General features: G+C 37.1%; 1 protein-coding gene across 2 annotated transcripts in view; it reads left to right on the top strand.

Moving 5' to 3' along the window:
- The window catches only part of TRAT1 (T cell receptor associated transmembrane adaptor 1), a 47,043-nt gene extending 33,593 nt beyond the window's left edge, over window positions 1-13,450 (top strand). For both annotated transcript variants that reach the window (XM_069579234.1, XM_069579244.1), the window contains 3 exons: window positions 2,580-2,641; window positions 4,983-5,068; window positions 11,108-13,450. In XM_069579234.1, coding sequence (XP_069435335.1) covers window positions 2,580-2,641; window positions 4,983-5,068; window positions 11,108-11,386 — 427 coding nt within the window. In that variant the 3' untranslated portion in view covers window positions 11,387-13,450. The remainder of the gene's footprint in view (window positions 1-2,579; window positions 2,642-4,982; window positions 5,069-11,107) is intronic.
- The last annotated feature ends 8,132 nt before the right edge of the window (window positions 13,451-21,582 follow it).

Here is a 21,582-nt window from a genome sequence, read left to right on the forward strand (position 1 = left end):
AGAGGAAAGCCTGCCATGCTGCAGTCCATGGTGTTACAAAGAGCTGGGCATGACACAGTGACTGAACAACACAATCACAATATTGTTTTAAATTTTGATATGTCAGTAAATGTGCTAATTGGTTAGAGGATCATTTCAGACATGTTGAGAACAATAGAGAACCTGATCTGGCCCAAAACTCAGAGGTGCACTAGCCTCTGGGCATATTTATTAATTTACTCTAAATAGTAATGTCTTCAACATAAACACTGCCAAACATTTGTGCTTGAAGTTTTAGATATTTGCAATAGGCTGGAGCTATTTGGCATTGCCAAGCAAAAATATATTTATTAATTTGTTGGTTAGACTGCTTCTTTATAATAGATTATTTGTGATGATTAATCATTTGAGACCTGCCTGTAGACACAGGCCACTGCGTTATAAATCACGTCCTATTTTCTTCATAGGGAATGAAATGATGTTCATTTTTTGGACATGATTTATCATTTGCAGGTTGCTATTCATGTGTGCTAGGAAAATGGATGGATTGTCTTATTAAAAATTCCTCACCTTTTGCTATTTTATTCTCTGCATAGCTAGAAAAAACCGTTAGTAGGGACTTAACTTTGTATCCCGATATTAAGCTGTAGTGAATTACCAATAGACAGAAAGGGTATGGATGAGTTTCTTTGTTATCAAATAAGGCAAATACATACCAGCAACTGGACTTTTCAAATAATATCATACAGGTATCATTTGATTTTTTTTAAGGATACATTCTTGATATTTAAGTATACTGTCTTCTTTCAGAAGCATGGGACTAATATAGGTGTTAGGCCTTGTGATTAGAGTTTTTCCCTTTGATGCAAATCCCTCCAGCTCTTGGTGATATATAATCTCAAAGTTAAAGCAGTTGCTGCTATTTTATGAAATGCCACTCACTGCCTAAAATGTTCTTCTGTTGCCAGCCTGCTATTGTGAAAGCTGGTCACCAGGGCCCTTGTCACTGCCTGCAAAAATAGTAGTTGTCTACTGTAATCCTAATAGGATTATTCAGATGAAGCAATAAGGAAATTTAATCAGACATCAAGAGCAAATAATATTTAGAACTTTAGGGCCAGACTTGCATTATAATCCTAGCACTGTCAGTTACTATGTGTCTTTTGGCAATTTGCCTCTATAGCTTGGAAATTCCTTATGTGCACAAAGGGGGAGTTTTGATAAATGAATCCCGTACAGTTGTCCTGAGGGTTGAATGAAAACCGGCATAAAGAAAAGCTTTGACGTTTGCTATTTATTGCTGATATTACACATAAGGTTAGGGAAAATATGTTAATCTATCTGAAAAGTGGGAAATAATATTTCTGTAGGATTTCCCTGGGTTTTTTATATAATGTATGTAGAACAGCACAGTATTTGGATGTAATAGGTAATCAATCATTTTATTGCATCTGCCAGCCTAAGTCTACAATATTACTCTGGCCTCTTATTTTTTAATCACTCTATATTTAGTAAACAGTGTTAGGGTCAGAGTGATATTCTTAGCAAGCAAACAAGAAGTACAGTGTATAGTTTCAGTTCAGTTCAGTTCAGTCACTCAGTCGTGTCCAACTCTTTGCGACCCCATGAATCGCAGCACGCCAGGCCTCCCTGTCCATCACCAACTCCCAGAGTTTACTCAGACTCAAGTCCATCGAGTTGATGATGCCATCCAGCCATCTCATCCTCTGTCGTCCCCTTCTCCTCCTGCCCCCAATCCCTCCCAGCATCAGGGTCTTTTTCAATGAGTCAACTCTTCGCATGAGGTGGCCAAAGTATTGGAGTTTCAGCTTTAGCATCATTTCTTCCAATGAACACCCAGGACTGATCTCCTTTAGGATGGACTGGTTGGATCTCCTTGCAGTCCAAGGGACTCTCAAGAGTCTTCTTCAACACCACAGTTCAAAAGCATCAATTCTTCTGTGCTCAGCTTTCTTCACAGTCCAACACTCACACCCATGCATGACCACAGGAAAAACCATAGCCTTGACTAGACAGACCTTTGTTGGCAAAGTAATGTCTCTGCTTTTGACTATGCTATCTAGGTTGGTCATCACTTTCCTTCCAAGGAGTAAGCGTCTTTTAATTTCATGGCTGCAGTCACCATCTGCAGTGATTTTGTTTAGTGCACAGATAATCTAGGTTCTAGTCCCGGCTCTGCCATTTTCTGGTTCTGTGATCTTCAGCATATTATATAACCAATTTGTGCCTCAGGTTCCTCATCTATAAGGTGGAAATGCTATAGTGCCTGTCTGGTTAAATTATTGTGAGAAATATAAAAGAATGAATATATATAATGCACTTCAAGTAACTCCTGACACACAGTAAATGTTAAATAAGTATTTGCTATTATTCACTAAAAGAAGATCCAGAATATACTTTTCAAATTCATACATACGCACATGCATGCACACTTGTATTTACTGACTCACTTGCATATCTACCTTAGGTGGTCAAGGCTGGATAAGAATGTGCAATAATTTACTCAATACTGAAAATACCTGAGAAATTAGATATGAACTATGTAGATTCTAACAAGGCAAATTATTTCCTTCTTATAGGGAAGATGAGTATGATCTCGAAGACACACCAATTTATGGTAACGTAGATAATGTGGCCTTAGGTAAGTTTTATTTTTCCAAAAATTAAATTTACCTATAAATCAATTACCCCCACATAATTCCACAAATAATTTGAGGTAGCTTATTTTTTGTCACAATTATATTTAAATATTTCAATGGTAACCATACATTCGGGTATATTTAGCATATCATTTATTATGTATTTTCAAAGCTGCATATTGTAAGTTGTATTGCAACATTCAGTGTGAATCAACATCCTGTTTTGCTATATTCTCTTTATTTCACTCTAGTTTGTAGTGAGAATACCGGAAGACTCAATTACCATGAATTCTGACACACACAGATTTCTATGAAATAAAGCTATTTCTAGAACAGAAGATTGCCCAGGGGAACAGTGCTTTATGCTCTGTACACAAAAGCATATCTACAGTGAATAATTTGGAAAAAAGAACAGATTCTCTGGTTTCCTTTGTTTTAACTGGTTCTTTTAAAGTAGCGAATATAGGGTTACACTGATGACAAGCAAGGAAAGAGAAGAGCCAAACCATCAATGAGTGATGGGTTATACACGTTTTGTTCTTTTGTAATAAGTACTCTTCAATTCCCAGCAATCCTTTATTCCTTGAAACGTTCTACTCCCCCACAACTAAAAAACCCCTAAATGTCTCAAAACAAACAGTTGTGATCTGATCCCAGCCCTCTGATAAGAGAAGCTGTCAGACAAGGGCTACCAATTATTTCTATCCCTGCCCTGTAAGCACTTAATTCATGATTGGTAGAGGGTGGGTTGCTGCTGCTGCTAAGTCACTTCAGTCATGTCCAACTCTGCGTGACCCCATAGATGGCAGCCCGCCAGGCTCCCCTGTCCCTGGGATTCTCCAGGCAAGAACACTGGAGTGGGTTGCCATTTCCTTCTCCAATGTATGAAAGTGAAAAGTGAAAGTGAAGTCGCTCAGTCGTGTCCGATCCTCAGCGACCCCATGGACTGCAGCCCACCAGGCTCCTCCATCCATGGGATTTTGCAGGCAGGAGTATTGGAGTGGGTAGGTGGGGTTAACTCCTGTTACTGGCGTCTCAAACACAGATTCCCAGTAATGAATTACATTTATCTGAATATCTATATATCAAGACAGTATGAAATCTCCTAAAGTTAAACACATGAGATTTTATAGAAGTCAAGAATTTTAATAATCTTTGTCTCTCCCCACCCCCTGCCACCATTGTAAAGCATCCTTTAATCCTCTGCTCTCTGTGGAATCAAAACTATTTTTCAGGAATAGACTGTTAAAGAATTTTCCTTCCTGTTTCCCTTTGCAGAATTGTGGTGCCCACTTATACTATTTGAAGATTTAATTTCTTTTGTGTCCTGGTAGCTCAAAGCCTACCATATCTGCAGTCTTCATGAGCAGTGAGCACAGGTGCATTCTGATTTAGTAATTCCACAGCAGGACTTAGGAACCTCCTATTTAACAAGCCCCCTGGGTGATTCTAATGCATATTTCCCATGGTTTACGCTTTGAGAAACATTACGGGCCAGTTCTCTACACTGCTTATCAGAAAGGGTTGGAGCATTACAAAGTATCTTGTATTATAAACACATCTTTTCATCTATGGGGTCAAATTGGTGCAATCAACATTTCTGCAGCGTTACTCTCCATCCTACAAGTCATTAGCTCTCCTTCCTCTCCCTTTTAAACAGAGTATCTGGGGAAAGAAAGGTATGGATGACTCAGTAAGCATCCCCCACAGAAGGAAATAGGTTCATGCCTGCTGGCTGGTGGACATGGCCAAACCTCCCCAACAACTTAGTATCAGCATTATATTCCCCACTGTATACCCCTCAAAACAGCCTGGATGAACTGTCCTGTCACTGATATGTGGGACAACAAACATAATCTAAAATATATTTTTTCAAAAATAGTATAGGGTTAAAAAGGCCTCTGAGTAAAATATATTTCTTATGGAAAAAATTACCAAATTTTGATCATCAAAATATGTGCTCCGTGCTTTATGCCACCTGCACCATCTGTAATCATACTTAAATAGAAGGGTGCAGGCAAGCCTTTAACTCATAGGATCTCTGTAACATATAAATGGTAGTTTGAGCAGAGACTGTCATGTCCTGCGATGGTATAAAAAGAATAATAGCCAAGTGACCATCTTTTGTCTAGATGTTAATACTGTGGGGCAACAGGCTTCTCCACAGTCTGATCTGTAGAGAGCAGTTTGTACCTCCTTACCTTTGCAGCGCCACAAAAATAGACTAATCAAATGACTCCCAAGGGTTTCACATTTATAGCTAAGTGTTGTTTGGGTCATGTATTACGATTTGTGCCAGCATTTTTTAATTTTCCCATTGTAAACCTCTTTTCAACTCCCCAGAACCAGTGGATGAAAACTGCTATGAACAGATGAAAGCACGACCAGACAGATCTGTGAACAAACTGCAAGACGCCCCACCTTCGCAGGTAAGTTTTATTTCCTGTATCAAGGGCCAGATGCAGCCTGGGTCATGGCACATCTCCCTGTTTCAAGAGCATAAAGGCAGCATATTCTGATAAACATCAGAAGCAGCCTGTTAGAAATTTTGCATTCTGAACTGCTGTCAAATTCTAGCACCTAAGCTGTAATGAAAAACTCAGAAGGCAAATAAATAGTTTTCAGAGCCACACTTAAAGAGTCAAAATTGTGTACAACTACAAACGCAGTAGATTTCAAGGGAAAAGTGGATTCTCTTCCTAAATAATTAAGCTTTTTTTTCTTTCAGAGCAAAAAAAAGTTACATGTATCAAAGAAATAATTATAAAAAGTGACACATACAGAATGCTCAGAAGACCTACATGTCAGGAATGGATGGTGGATGGGGAGAGAAAGATCTTAGTGAAAAGAAATTAACTATAAAAGAACATACTTCTGTTTTATAAGGAAAATGAGTGTAAATTTAATACAAGCTCTATGGCTATTGTCTTATGGCAAGATTTACACACGGCTTTTTGGGGATAGGCAGGACTAAAGCATAAGCAGAAATAGAAAAACCCAAGAAGAAATGAGTAGTTTATACTTTTCCTACCCACATCAGTTCAGCCTCCTCAGACATAGCACTACTGTTCACAATTCTTAGCGTATTTGTGGTTGAAGTGTTATAAATTTCAGTTATAATGGTTATTTCTTCTCTTTCCCTATCGCATCCCTGTTTTTAATGTGCTTTCATGCTATTTCCTAGAAACAGGCATAGGGCCAGCATTTCCTATGTACTCGTTATACATCAGGCTTGTCTTATGTGCTTTATAGGTATTAGCATTTTAGATTCCTATGAGGGAGGCAGCATGATTATTCCCATTTGACAGAGATGATATAAAACTTGCCCTAGAGACTCAGAAACCAAGTACGGAAACAGAATCCAAAGTTAATCCCACTTGACAGAAAACATTTTCCTCCCAATGATGGGTCAAAACTTGGAAACGTCCCATTAAGACAGAATTTCCTTTTTCTTTATAGGAGCCTTCTAAAAATCAAATTCTTAAAAATTTTTTAATGAAAACAAGATGTGGTGAGATTTAAGCAGAATGTAAAGTAACTCTCTCATGGGCAAATCTGCCATGTGACATTCAATTAATTGTTGAATGTATTTTAGATAAAAGATATGAAAAAACTGCTTGTTATAATATGATTTGCAAAATTCATGATAATAAAAAGAAAACCTTTTGAGAAAGGTTAAAATATAACTATACCACCGGAAATGCAGTGATCCACAGCACCCTAGTTGTAATAGAACTGAGACTTCTGTTGCTGTTTGAATAGAAGTTGCTGTTTAATACATGTAAATTAAATAGGTCGGCCTTATTTATGCTGCATCTGGTTTATACTCAAGAGGAAATTGTGCAGAGCCTTAAAGTGTCTTTAAAAGTCTGTTATTTTATAAATTCTATATTTAAAGACACTTCTAAGGGAATTAGTCTTTATCCTTCTCACAAATTTAATTGCACAAATTAGAAGTAATCTCTACTTTTAAATTAATTTTTATTGGAGTATAGTTGATTTACAATGCTGTGTATTGTTTCAGGTGTACATCAAAGTGAATCGGCTATATATGTATATTCACTCTTTTATAAATTCTATTCCCATATGGGTCATTACAGAGTATTGGGTTGAGTTCCCTGTACTATACAGTAGGTTCTTATTAGCTATCTGTTTTACATATAGTAAGCAGTGTGCATAGATCAATCCCAATTTCCTAATTTATCCCACCAGAAGCAATCTCCTTATATTTGCTCAATTCCATTTTGTTAGAGGGGTTCCCTAGAAGCTCAGTTGGTAAAGAATCCGTCTGCAATGCAGGAGACAGTGGTTCAATTCCTGGGTGGAGATTTCCACTGGAGAAGGAATAGGCTACCCACTCCAGTATTCTTGGGCTTCCCTGCTGGCTCAGCTAGTAATGAATCCACCTGCAATGTGGGAGACCTGGGTTCGATCCCTGGATTGGGAAGATCCCCTGGAGACGGGAACAGCTACCCACTCCGGTATTCTGGCCTGGAGAATTCTATGAACTGTATAGTCCATGGGGTCACAATGACAATTATCATCAAAACACTGCTTAGTTAGCTACCATGGTACTCAGTTACTTTGGTCAGTTACAAAAGTGTGAAGAATCCAAAATGCAATGCAAAAAAAGCTTGATGGATCAAATATTGGAAACAGGAAAAAGCTCCTTGTCCTTTGAAAATGATGTGTACAGTTCAAAAGTTGCAATTTCAGTCTCTAAGTCTGCTATTAACTAGGAACAGTTGACTGGGAAACTTAGTGACAAAATGGGTTCATGAGAGTCCCCTAAAAATTGTAGGGACATGAATGTGAACTTATTTTTCTCTTATCCTCACATCAAAACCTCACCCATCCCTCCTTTCCCTCCATGTCAGAAGCATCCTCTCCCCTTTCCAAAGCCAATAGTCCTACTTGGACTCTTGACTATTTCTTCTACTTCTTTCAAGATCTTGCACCTTCAATTTATTTGCCTCCATTTCTTTAAATGAATGAAGTATTATTGACTTACAAATATACCCAAATCTCTGCAATATTTAAAAACACAAAACAACAAAACTTTTACTTCAACCTGTTTTTGTCTCTAATTCCTAAACTGGTTTTTACTTTTCTCCAGTTTCTGTTTATATTCACAGATACATGTATTTTTTATCCCTGTCTATATATTGCCTGGGCCTCCCAGGTGACTCAGTGGTAAAGAATTCGCCTGCCAATGCAGGAGACAGGAGACACAGGTTTGATCCCTGGGTCAGGAAGATCCCTTGGAGGATGAAATGGTGATTCACTCCAGTATTCTTGCCTGGAAAATTCCATGCATGGGGAGCCTGGTGGACTATAATCCATGGGGTTGCAAAGAGTCAGACACAACTGAACATGCATGAGCATGCAATGCACGTGTATTTTCCACCCATCTATTCAACTGAAACAATACTTGGTAAATCACAAATGACCATTACACGTACAATTTGTGGTCTTTTCTCAAGACTCACATTCGTTGAACTCTGCAGGACTTGATAAATGTTGACCAGTTGTGGACCAGAAAAACATCTGGAATACTTTCAGTAATAAGTATAAAAACTCAATTCAAGCTATATCATAAAAGGGAAATCACTGGCTCATTTAACTGAGATATGAGGGTATCTTATTTTTGAAATGATTAAATATGAGGGCTCCTCCATTTCTTCTCCCTAGTTCTTTGTTCAGTTCAGTTCAGTTCAGTCGCTCAGTTTTGTCCGACTCTTTGTGACCCCATGAACTGCAGCACGCCAGGCCTGCCTGTCCATCACCAACTCCCGGAGTTCACTCAAACTCACGTCCATCGAATCAGTGTTGCCATCCAGCCATCTCATCCTCTGTCATCCCTTTTCCTCCTGCCCTCAATCTCTCCCAGCATCAGAGTCTTTTCCAATAAGTCAACTTCTTTGTTACTGACTTTATTCTCTTCTATTACCAACAGGCTCTTCCATTGAGGCTGGGAAAGCCACAGGAGACCCAGATTTTCTTTCTCCCAAATCCAGGGAAAGATATCTTTTCTATTTCTGCATCTGTACCTCAGTCCCCAAAAGGCCAAGTAACTGGCTCTGCTGAAGTCATATGCCTACTCTTGGCCCAGCTTCTGTTGGCAGGAGGATGGGTAGTTTAATTGGTTCCAGCCTGGGTCGAATGCTTATTCCTGTGCTGAGATGGAATACAGCATTGTAATTGACAGGCTCTCCAGGACCAGATAGAGGAAGGAAATTTCCTAAAACAAAGTGGAGAATTTATTAAAGAAAGAGAATAGAATAAGGTGGTAGATAGTCAAAAAATTTACCCACCCCTCTCTATTACTGAATGCCCTTTGGTTATTTTGCTAACTTCACTGACATATTCTCTAGGCAAAGGCAAACCAGCTTTTAAAACATGAGTTATGTTAAGAAAGCAGTGAAATTTCCAGTTTCCTTGAAATACAGAGTTTATGTAGGAGAGTACTGGGAATCAAATAGAAAGTGTGAATTATGAGCATAGGAAACCTTGAATGTTATGCTATAAAATTCAGACTCTAGGCTAAAGTTTCGGGGCCAGGATGGTAAAATATAAGTTATGCCTTAGGAAGATAATTTGAAAATAGTATATGGGCTAACTGTCAGAGTATAGAGATGCGATGGCAATGATACCCATTACCTATCTACAATTATCCAGAAATTATTTTAGAAATGAAGTCAGACCAAAGATACCAGAGAGGTTATAAATAGAACCATTCCCCTGCCTGGTAGAGGAGATAAGACTTTTTAACTTTTAGCATAAAACAAGTGCCAACAGGGAGAAGCTAATCCATGCATCTGGGGGTTGTTAATCCAAATGTTGCTTCTTTACCCAAAACCCCACAAATTGATATAAGTTTGGCTTACGCTGAATGGTAAACTTTATTTTTGTTTATTCAATGGCTATTCTAAAGTTTTAGCCTACAGCTCCATAATACCACCATACCTTGGACCTTATCTTGATTCGAAAACCAGGTTTGAACTGTGCAGTCTACTTAAACATTGTTTTTTTTTCACTAGATGCATACTACAGAGCTATACAGCAAGGAGTTAGTTGAGTTTGTGGGTGCAGAACTGTGGATATGGAGGGCAGACTATAAAATTATATGTAATATTAAATTACATATAAATTATATGTATATTTAACCTGCTCAAGGGGTTAGCATCCCTCACTCCCACTTTGTTCAAGGGTCAAATGTAAATTACCTCCATTTGCTAATAACATTGTAAGATGCATGTTAAGTCACAGCAGTCATGTCCAACTCATTGCAGTTCTATGCATTGTAGCCCTCCAGGCTCCTCTATCCATGGAATTCTCCTGGCAAGAATACTGGAATGGGTTGCCCTCCTCCAGGAGAACTTCCCACCCAACATCCTAAGATAGGTACTCTCATTTGATAGCAAGAGGTTAAAAATATTGATAGTTAAAAAAAACAAACAAAACAAAAACAAAAAACTGCCCAAGGTCCCATGATTAGAATGTCACAGCTGGAATTCAATCTTAAAACTTTCAAACACCAAATTCAAGATCTTGTCTTCCGGCTTATTGCTTTCTGCAAGTTTCTCTAGTCTCCTGCCCTTCTTAATCTAGTGCTGACCCAGCTTTAGGCCAGAGAGGACCTCCAGGCTTTCTTGGATGCAAATGAATCCAAGATAAACCTAAATGAGCTCAAAGAGGATCTGAGGACAGGTAGGCAGAAGGAAGTAATAGGGGAAAATGGGAAATGCAACTCTCGCCAAATGCTGGTCATGTAAATGGTTGTTGGTTGTTTAGTTGCCAAGCCATGTCCAACCATTGCAAGCCCATGGACTGTAGCCTGACAGGTTCCTCTGTCCATGGGATTTCCCAGGCAAGAATACTGGAGTGGGTTTCTCCAGGGGATCTTCCCAACCCAGAAATCAAAGCTGGGTCTCCTGCATTGCAAGTATCTTCTTTACTGACCGAGCCATCAGGGAAGCCACAGTCATACAAATAAACCCTGTTAACCTTGTACTTCTGAGTCTCAAATGTAGAGAAAGTAGAGACTTTTGTGGGTATCAAATAACCAATTATTAAACATATGTAAAGCATATCTGATTGGTTATATTCCTTCCTGTCATGCTTTGTTCCCAGTTTAACAAATCAGAATATTGTTACTTGGTAGGTGAAATACAGGGCAGGCACTCCCTGAGGTGAATGCAGGGGGAGAAACTGGTTTAAAAAATCCATCTAAAAAGTTCATGTGTATTCTGAGTATAAGAAAGAAAACCGTTTTCTTTTAAGCATTTTCCACTTCAAAATCTTGAATTTACTATTTGTAGTTATCACTCTAATCGACAAATTTGGCAAATAAGGCCATGAAGACCAGAAAACAATCTTGTGTGTTTTTGGTAGGCTTTGGGGTTTCCCAGAGGTCAAAGTTAAAAGAATGGCTAACAGTGAAAACTTACCATGCCTTTCTCTTTTAGGAAACTGAAGGAAGGTTGTGCTATTCCTCATTAGATCACAACAATGAGGGGAAGCGAAGAAAGCCCAAGAAACAGAAAACTCATTTGTCAGACAAGGATGAAGAGGGGCAGATGCATGCAATGGATATCAGCCTTTCTAAGACCACTTTGGTGGACAGTTTCCCACCAGAAAGTGAGGAAATAGAGGAAAACATTCACGATGATCCCATCAGGCTGTTTGGATTGATCCGTGCACAGAAAGAAAATTTACACTCACTAGACTATGATCTAGCTCAGTGAACTGGCTCTTACTGGACATGTTTGTCAAAGAAATGAAGACCCATTTGACACAGCATGACTTGTCACGGTGATGATCTGATCGCCCGTTGGTGGGATGGTCGCTTACCTTTTATCCAGAGGTTATGTTATGCACGCCAAATGGAATACCATACAAATTAGCTATTTAGTTATTTGAATTCACTTAAAAAACACCTATGTAGTAAAATATAAATAAAATCAAGTTTACAGATTGATCCTGATAGAAGCCATAACTTCAAAACAATACTCAGTGACATAAACCTCCCCCGAAAAAAGGTTTTAAGTATATGCTCTTGATCATGTTGAAAGAAGTCAATATATATTTTTAAAGTTCTCCTTTCTGAATGTGAAATACCCCATAATTGGAGAAATTTTCTGATTGAAAGGCATAGGAGGCATTTAAACTTATTTCTAAGAGTGAAAGGATAAGCTTCTTAATATTTTCCACAAATGGAAATTTTAGTTCTAGAAATCATAAAATTAATCCATACTCCTTATAACAATAAATAGTATGAAAAATAATTTAGATATTCTACTAGCCAGAGATAATTGCCATGATCAACTTTCTATATATTCTTTTAGATATTTTTCTCGGCATGACCATACATATACCCATATATAGGCCCACTCACTAGCTTTTGAATTTACTAAAAGAGGGAATGATGATTGTACACATATTATTTAAACTTTTTTCACTTAATATATCATAAATTTCTTTCCACTGTTATTTTTAACTACAACTAACTATAGTTAATAATTTTAATTTAATGACTACATAGTATTTCATTGATGATTGTACCAAAACTTAAATAATTTTGAAGTACATTTAGCTCATTTCCAGTCTCTGGGTTTTTTTTGTTTGTTTGTTTATTTTTTGCTTTTACAAATAACATTTTAATGAGAATCCATCTTTGCACATGTTTGGTACTTGTCTGACTTCTCGTGGCTAAATGTCCAGGAAAAGGATTGCTGCTTTAAAAGGTGTGCATTGCGTAAGTCTCTATAGATTATATTCCTGAAAGGCTAAGAGTTAGGTCAAAGTGTGTGCCCTGTTTAAATGCTAATAAGTGCTCTTAAATTGCTCTCCAAATTTTTTTTTCTAAAATGCTTTCTATCTCGCTCCATTTGGAGTAGACAATTGGGTCGAAATCACTGAACAACAACATTATACTTGACAGCTATTGCTCCTGACCTCTGACCAGAGCTTAGAAGATTTTAGTGACTCTTCAGTTATGTGTGGAGCTCCCGTGGCTGTTGATATCATAAGTTAGGCAATGACCATGGAAACAGACTCTGCACCCACTGAACTAGGCTAGGATAGAAGATGAGTATTAGGTTAAAGAGAAGCCTAGCTACTAGTAAAAAAAAAAATACTATTAAGAGAAATGAATGAGAGACAATAACAGCGAGAGGGCATCTCTGAAGGAAATCTTAATTCTGAGAACTGAACAATGAGAAGGAACCACACACAATGAGAAGGAACCACCCACATAAAAGGAGGAAGAAAGAGCACATTTTGTGTAAAGCTTCTATCCCTATTTGGAAGTGCCTACTTCTATCAATAATTATTTTCCATTATGAATCTGTAGAAAAATAAATGCTGATTATAAAATATTTTAAGTTGTCCACAATGCCATAGAAAAGACAAAAAATATTAATATCTAAGCTCAGAAGAAGTCAGGTTTCTGATTCCAAAGAACTGAAATGAAATTAACAATACATATTGACTTTGTGTTTAATGTTTAATTTAAAATAAAATTTTGGCTATCATGTTTATGTTGTTACATGTTTATATATTACCATAGTTCAATAGAAATAAAGTTAGATTGTGATTACAGCAACTATTTTTTCCTATAACTATTCCACAGGATTCACTTGTATTATTTACCTGGCATCTAGAAATATTTGAATTTTTTGCCTCTGGTTTATATCATTTGAATTCTAAAATATTTTGAGGTTTTATGTACCAGATATATCTGATGCACATTAGGAAGATTTTTAGCTACAAATTTAAATTCTTTAATAAACATAAGGCTCTTTAAGTTACCTATTTCTTACTGTGTGATCTTGGTGAATGTGTCTTTTGAGGAATTTGTTAAATTTATCAGCATTAAGTTGTCCAAATACTATTATTCTTTTAATATCTGTAGAATTTGTAGTGACTTTTCTTTTATACTGATAATTTGTTAATTTTTACCCATATAGAGGTTTGTTAATTTTGATTCCCTGAAAAAGTTTTTGTTCGATTTCCTATTGTTTTTACATTTTCTGTTTCATTGACTTACCCTCTGATCTATATTATATCCTTTCTTTTGCCTATTTTATGTTTCATTTTTCTTTTTTAAAAAAACATTTTAAGGTGGAACCTGAGGTCATTAATATAAAACTTTTCTTATCTAAAGTAGTCAGTCTCATAAATTTTCCCCTTTCTAAAATATTGTTTTGCTGTATCCCACAAATTTTGATGTTTTCACACTCATTTATTTCAAATACTTTCAATTTCCCTTTTGATTTCTTAAGCAATGGGTTACTTATAAATGTATTTTATAGTTTCCGATATTTCTGTCGTTGACTCCTAAATTAATTATATTGTGGTCATAGAACATATGACTTGAATCTTTTTATATTTATTGTGGCTTTACTGTCAGAATACAGTCTATCTTGGTGGGTAACAGTGTGTACTTGAAAAATGTATGTTCTATTGATAGAGTGTTCTGTAAGTGTCAGTTAGGTCAATTTGGTTGATAGAGTTATTCAAGTCTTCCAGGTGGCACTAGCGGTGAAGAATGGCCCGGCCAATACAGAAGACACAGGAGCTGTGGGTTCAATCCCTGGGTCAGGAAGGTCCCCTGGAGGAGGCCCTGGCATCCCACTCCAGTATACTTGCTGGGAGAACCCTGTGGACAGAGGAGCCTGGTGGGCTACAGACTGTGGGGTGGCAAACAGTTGGGCACAACTGAAGTGGATGAGCATGCACACACATGCATAGCCTCACTGATTTTGCCCATGTGTTCTATCAGTTATTGAGAGGAGATTGTTGAAACCTGACTGTATTTGTACTTTTGTCTATTTCTCTGTACTAGTCTATCAGTTATCACTTCATGCTTTTTAGAGCTCTATTATTATTAGGGCATACATGTTCAGAGCATTATTTGAGATGAATTTAATCTTTATCATTATGATATAACCATCTTCATCCTTGGTAGTATTGTTTTCTCTGCAATCTACTGCGTCTAGTATTAATATTGTTATTTTAGCTCTTTTGATTAATGTTAACATGATATCTTTTTATATCTTTTCAACCTAGTTATATCTTTTACGCTTAAAGTGCACTTTTTGTGGGCCAGATACAGTTTTGCTTTTTTAAAAAAATCCAGTCTGAAAATCTATCATTTAATTGGGGTGTTTATTTTCATTTAGTGCAGTTATTGATATTATTGGGTTCAAAGCAACAGTTTTGATATGTTTATTTGTCTCATCTGTTCTTGTTTTCTTCTTTTTATGACAGCTTCTAGATTATATCAGTATTTTATGATTCCATTTTATTTTCATGGCTGGATTATTGGTTATAAATCTGTTATTTTAGTATTACATATCATTATAAACTTTCACATTTCAGCTGAAAAAATGTAAAGAAAACAGAGAACATTTTGACTCAAAAACCAGATGAATTCCACAGTCTTAAGATTTTCACTGAAACTGTCTTAAGGTTCCAAAAAGTTCAACTCAAATCTCAAGAGTAGGAGCAGTAACTCATTTTCCTTTGGTATTAAAGGATTTATTTCTAGCAGATTAAAGGCAGTATGATTAGTTTTGACATATACTTAAATCTCTGAGGTTTTGTCTTCATTTGATAAAAAGAATTGATAATTTATATTAAGACAGTGAAAAACAAGAACATTAAAATTTACAGAAGATAATAAGACAAATTCAACAGATGCAGTAGTAATGATGCTTGTGTTCCTTTAACCTCATTGAAGAAGCCATCCTGCCTACTCACAGCTTCTACTAAGTTATGGCTGACTATCTGAAGTGGGTACCTGAATCAAGATAGCTGTCTAATCTACAGATTGGTGTAGAAGATGCACCATCAGTGGGGGCAGAGCCAACAGGATGCTATTAAAGAGAATTTGCTATTAAACAAGACACAATTGCAAGGGGGCAGAAACTAAGAGTAAACACAAGAAGATTGTTGCTAGAGAATGGAATTCAAGACTCTGATCAATCAGAAAATCATAACAACTCTTATTTATTAAGAACTTACTAAGTGCAAGACACTGGGCTAAGTACTTACCTGCATATCTAATTTAATCACGTAACACCGTAAAAGATGGATGCTGTTATAATCTTACATATGAGAAAACCAAGGCTGATAAAGATTAACTTGCCCAATATTTCACAAATATAGATTCAGAATTTAAATAGCAGTCCAAGTGCAGAGCTGGATAAGTTGAGAAATTGATCCCTTCAGGTGGTTAAAAGCACCTTAGGCCCAAGTTTTGGATTGTCCTTGGTGAAATGAAGCAGCTCAGTTGTGTCCGACTCTTAGGGACCCCATGGACTGCAGCATACCAGGCTCCCCCATCCACTGGGTTTTCCAGGCAAGAGTACTGGAGTGGGGTGCCATTCTCCGATAATCATCTCTACTTTAAATATATTGGGTTTCTCATATTTAAAAGTAAAAAAGGTTAACTAAGACAAATTGAAGAAAAAGTATTAGAAATGTTGAAAAATAGTAAAAATCTATTGTAGTTTTCACCAACTAAGAACGTCTCTAATTTAGGATGAATCTAAATATAAATCCATGTAAATGAGAGTTTGTGGCTTTTAATAAACACCAAGACATCTGCCACTACAGTTTCATATTAAAGTGTTTTCACAGGCAAGCATTTTATTAATACCACTTGCTTTTAAATGCCTTCCCTTTAACAGTCTTCTATCCCAATTTTAGGGGAAAGAGAGGTCATCACTTTAGTGACTTTGGATGCTAAAGTCATATTCACACCTATAAAAGACAAAACCCAAAACAAACTGGCAAGAAAATTTTCAGTGTTACAGGCAACACCTGGTTTTGTGCCCAGTTTTGTCTAATATTGAACATGGGTGTGGAAAGCTATCTCATTTAGAAATTTTTATTTAAACCAAAATGGAAAGAATGGAATAAGTGTTTCAGTCAGTACTATCTTTGGCCACTTCTGATATAATTAACTCTCTTAACAAGTCAGTATCCATCACCAAACTTGAGAATTAGATATTTGGTTTGGTTTACATCTAAATTGATTGAGACAGTAGATTAAAAAACTGGTCCAAGTGTTGAGTAATAAAAATGTACTATTAGCATTTTAACTTGAGAGGGCAATGGCACCCCAGTACTCCTGTACTCCAGTACTCCTGCCTGAAAATCCCATGGATGGAGGAGCCTGGTGGGCTCCAGTCCATGGGGTCACTAGAGCTGGACATGGCTGAGTAACTTCACTTTCACTTTTCACTTTCATGCATTGGAGAAGGAAATGGCAAGCCACTCCAGTATTCTTGCCTGGAGAATCCCAGGGACGGGGGAGCCTGGTGGGCTGCTGTCCATGGAGTCACACAGAGTTGGACACAACTGAAGCAACTTAGCAGCAGCAGCATTTTAACTTAAAATGTATAAACATCTTTTATTAAACGTTTGATGTAGGCCCAAGGCCATTTCTTAAGAAAGTCTATGATGGGAGTTTCATGCTATCTTTCTTACATAAATCTCACTATCCATAAAATAATGTCTATAGCCCCAGTTTTAGTTTCTTTAAAGTGAAATAAGAAACATCTGTGATGAAATCAAAGTGCAGAATTCCTCTAGACCTTTTCTTCCAAGATTTTTATGGGAACTTTACCCACATCTAAATTGGCAGCAATTTTTAAGCAAGTCACATTTTTTTCTTTGCAAAACAGTAAGCTTATTTATCATTCAGAAAGTTCTAGCCATACTCATATATCATTAGGACACATAATAGTTGTCTTATGTAATTATAATAACAAGTATAGCTAGCAAGTTTATAAGACAAACATCACTGACTCTTGCAGGTCAGGAAGCAACAGTTAGAACTGGACATGGAACAACAGACTGGTTCCAAATAGGAAAAGGAGTACGTCAAGGTTGTATATTGTCACCCTGCTTATTTAACTTATATGCAGAGTACATCATGAGAAATGCTGGACTAGAGGAAGCACAAGCTGGAATCAAGATTGCCAGGAGAAATATCAGTAACCTCAGATATGCAGATGACATCACCCTTATGGCAGAAAGTGAAGAAGAACTAAAGAGCTTCTTGATGAAAGCGAAAGAGGAGAGTGAAAAAGTTGGCTTAAAACTCAACATTCAGAAAACTGAGATCATGGCATCCAGTCCCATCACTTCATGGCAAATAGATAGGGAAACAGTGGAAACAGTGCCTGACTTTATATTTCTGGGCTCCAAAATCACTGCAGATGGTGACTGCAGCCATGAAATTAAAAGACACTTACTCCTTGAAAGGAAAGTTATGACCAACCTAGATAGCATATTAAAAAGCAGAGACATTACTTTGTCAACAAATGTTTGTCTAGTCAAGGCTATGGTTTTTCCAGTGGTCATGTATGGACATGAGATTTGGACTATAAAAAAAGCTGAGTGCCGAAGAATTGATGCTTTTGAAGTGTGGTGTTGGAGAAGACTCTTGAGAGTCCTTGGGACTGCAAGGAGATCCAACCAGTACATCCTAAAGGAAATCAATCCTGGATGTTCATTGGAAGGACTGATGTTAAAGCTGAAACTCCAATAGGTTGGCCACCTGATGTGAAGAGCTGACTCACTGGAAAAGACCCTGATGCTGGGAAGGATTGAGGGCAGGAGGAGAAGGGGATGACAGAGGATGAGATGGTTAGATGGCATCACCGGCTCAATGGACATGAGTTTGGGTAAACTGTGGGAGTTGGTGAGGGACAGGGAGGTCTGGCATGCTGCGGTTCATGAGGTCGCAAAGAGTCGGACATGACTGAGTGAACTGAACTAAACTGACTCTTGGGAAGTCTACAACCATGGTGGTGGGACAAATTTCAGCTGACTGTAAGTGTTATATAGGCTGTTATCACAGAAGCAATAGCAGCATCTGAAAATCTACCAACAGAAAAATTAATTTCTGAACTAAGCATTATTGTGTTTTTGTATTCTTCAAAAGAACGGAGAGAATGCTATTGAGCCAGCAGAGGCAAACTGCCAGTAGTCCTCTAGTCTTCATAATCCCATTTATTCTTTCTCGATACAGAATCTTGATTTTTTAACTGGGGACCAAGTCGGCCTTAGGGCTTTCCAGTTTGCTCAGTGGTAAAATAATCTGCCTGCCAAAGCAGGAGACACAGGTTTGATTCCCTGGGACAGAAAGATCCCCTGGAGGAGGAAATGGCTACCCATCCCAGTATTCTTGCCTGGAGAATTCCATGGACAGAGCCTGGTGGGCTACAATCCAGGGGGTTGCAAAGAGTTGGACACAGCTGAGCACACATGCAAACAGGACTTAACATACCATATCATTTATAAGTGGAATCTAAAATATGATACAAATAAATTTACAAAACCAATCATAGACACAGAAAACAAACTTATGGTTACCAAAAGGGAAATGGAATGAGGGTGGTATAATTTGGAGTTAACAACTGTATAGCACAGGGAACTATCTAATAACCTATAATAAACCATAATAGAAAATATGAAAAATCATGTATAAATATGTATATATATATATTTATTTACATATGTATGTGTATATAAAACTGAATCACTTTGCTGTACACCAGAAATTAACACAATGTTGTAGGTCAACTATACTTCAATTAAAAAGATGTGATGGATGATTTTGAACAGCCATGTTAGATCACAGGATGGATGCCACAGGCTAAGGATGGCAGCCACAGGCTAAGGATTGCAGAGAAACAACAGGAAGCATGTAAGCCTCTAACACATGAAGCATCACTCCAACCTTGGGCCAACTATATTCAGCTTTCTTAAAGTGAGAGAAATTTGTTTTATTTAAGCCATTGCTATTTTGAGTTTTCTGTTTACTTCCAGGTGGGCCTTATCTAAGTCATGTATCCACAAATACATTGGTTTCACTTTTTACCTAACTTTTCTCCAAGATGAAATATGGAATGCTAAAATTGTGTCCTTTAGGGTGCAGGGAAGTTTGTAAAATGAGATCCATTGACATACATTCATGGTTAGTATCTGTTTTATACTACTCAGAATAATCTTAGAGATCATAGAAAAGCCACATTTTAGGAAGAAAAATGCATATTGAAATTCCTCACATATGCATAAGCTTGTTTCTTCTCCTTTTAAATTTAGCCTATTACATATGATTTTGAAGACTACACTTGCATACCTTTATTGGTTATTACAAGTTCAGAGGAAACAAAAGAACTGTGCCTTAAGGAGATCACTGAAAATTCAGCGAGACATTTACAGACATTTTAAATAGATATTAAAACAACCAATTTTAAAAGACCAACAATTATCTCTTAACTGATTATACTTCATTCACTCTAAATATTACTATAAAATTGTTAGGACAATAACATTTGCTGTATTTTTAAATCCCGAGTTGGTATCAGTTTGACCTAATTCAGTCAGTTTAGCTGGCTCTGAAAGACAAGGTTCCAGCAAAGATGTAAATCAAGCGGCCTGCAGAGTCCAACTCTGTTACAGGTCAGAGCAAGCAATGGAGATGTGAGGTGATCAGATTCTAACAAGGAGGAAGGCAGGTCTGCAGCCTCTTGCAGGGCACTTAGGCAAGCGAGTTTCCTTCATCCTCCAGCCAGGAGTGCTGCAGTGTCCTCTGCTCTGTAGTTTTGAAACTTTAATTATCCTGAAAAGAGGAATACCTTTTCCTGGATCTGTTGACATCGTCCTGTCAATTTTGTCGTTCTTGCATACTTTGCACTCAATGAGGAACGGCACACATCTCATTTGCAGAATCAGAACGTGGAAGATTAATGCTATATGCATCCTCTCTCACTGTTAATAAATACAATCCCATTCATCTCTTATTCCATTTTTGCAAGTAAAAATGAGGTCGCAGACCTGCTTTTTACTTTTTATGCTAAGTAATGCAGTTTACAAAGACTCGCATTAAAAAAGTAGAAGTCTTCACAATTAACAAGAGTCTAAAAGAAATGATGTCCCTTCTCTCCTGAAGTTACAGAAAGAGAGCTTTCTACATCATAAAACAAATTCAAATAGTCTGATTTGATAAAGTATTAAATAGAGAGTATTCACAAGAATATCAGTCGCGTTTCCTGTGCAACAAGGGGATTTGTGAATATTCATAACTGTTCTATTAATATAAATTTGTCCTTGGAAGCAGCATTTAAAGATAAGATTCTTATAAGACTTTGAAGACTTTAGAGATTGTTGCCATGCCCTGTAATAACAATAACCAAAAGAAATCTGCAGTTCTGATTAGTTATTTTACCCAAACTGATAGTATTATAACTGTCTTCTCAGTGTTTTTTAAGATTGTATTAGGTTGGTGCAAAAGTAATTGTGGTTTTGCATTGTTGAACTTTGCAATGATATTGGAATACATCCTTAAATAAATATGGTTATGTTATACATCATTTTAATGCCCATTTCTCACTTTGTTTTTTTGCTAATGACTTATTACTTGCTGTTTATTCTAGACTATAAAAATGATGTTAGACAAAAAACAAATCTGAGCAATTTTCTTATTTGAATTCAAAATGGTTTGCAAAGCAGCAGAGACAAATTGCAACATCATCAACAACAACATCAACATCAACAACAATTGGCTCTGGAACTGCAAATGAATGTACAGTGCAGTGGTGGTTCACGAAGTTTGTAAAGGAAATGAGAGCTTGAAGATGAGGAGCATAGTGGCTGGCCATTGGAAGTTAACAATGATCAACTTAGAGGATCATCGGAGCTGATCCTTTTAGAGCTACATGAGAAGTTGCTGAAGAACTCAGCGTTGACCACTCTAGAGTTGTTCAGCATTTGAAGCAAATTGGAAAGGTGAAAAAGCTCAATAAATGGGTGTCTCATGAGCAAGTTTAAAAAATTGTCATTTTGAAGTATCTTCTCTTATTCTATGCAACAACAATGAATCATTTCTCAATTGGATTTTGCTGTGTGACAAAGTGTATTT

This window comes from Ovis canadensis, chromosome 1, assembly GCF_042477335.2.
Source record: "Ovis canadensis isolate MfBH-ARS-UI-01 breed Bighorn chromosome 1, ARS-UI_OviCan_v2, whole genome shotgun sequence".
Lineage (NCBI taxonomy): Eukaryota > Metazoa > Chordata > Mammalia > Artiodactyla > Bovidae > Ovis > Ovis canadensis.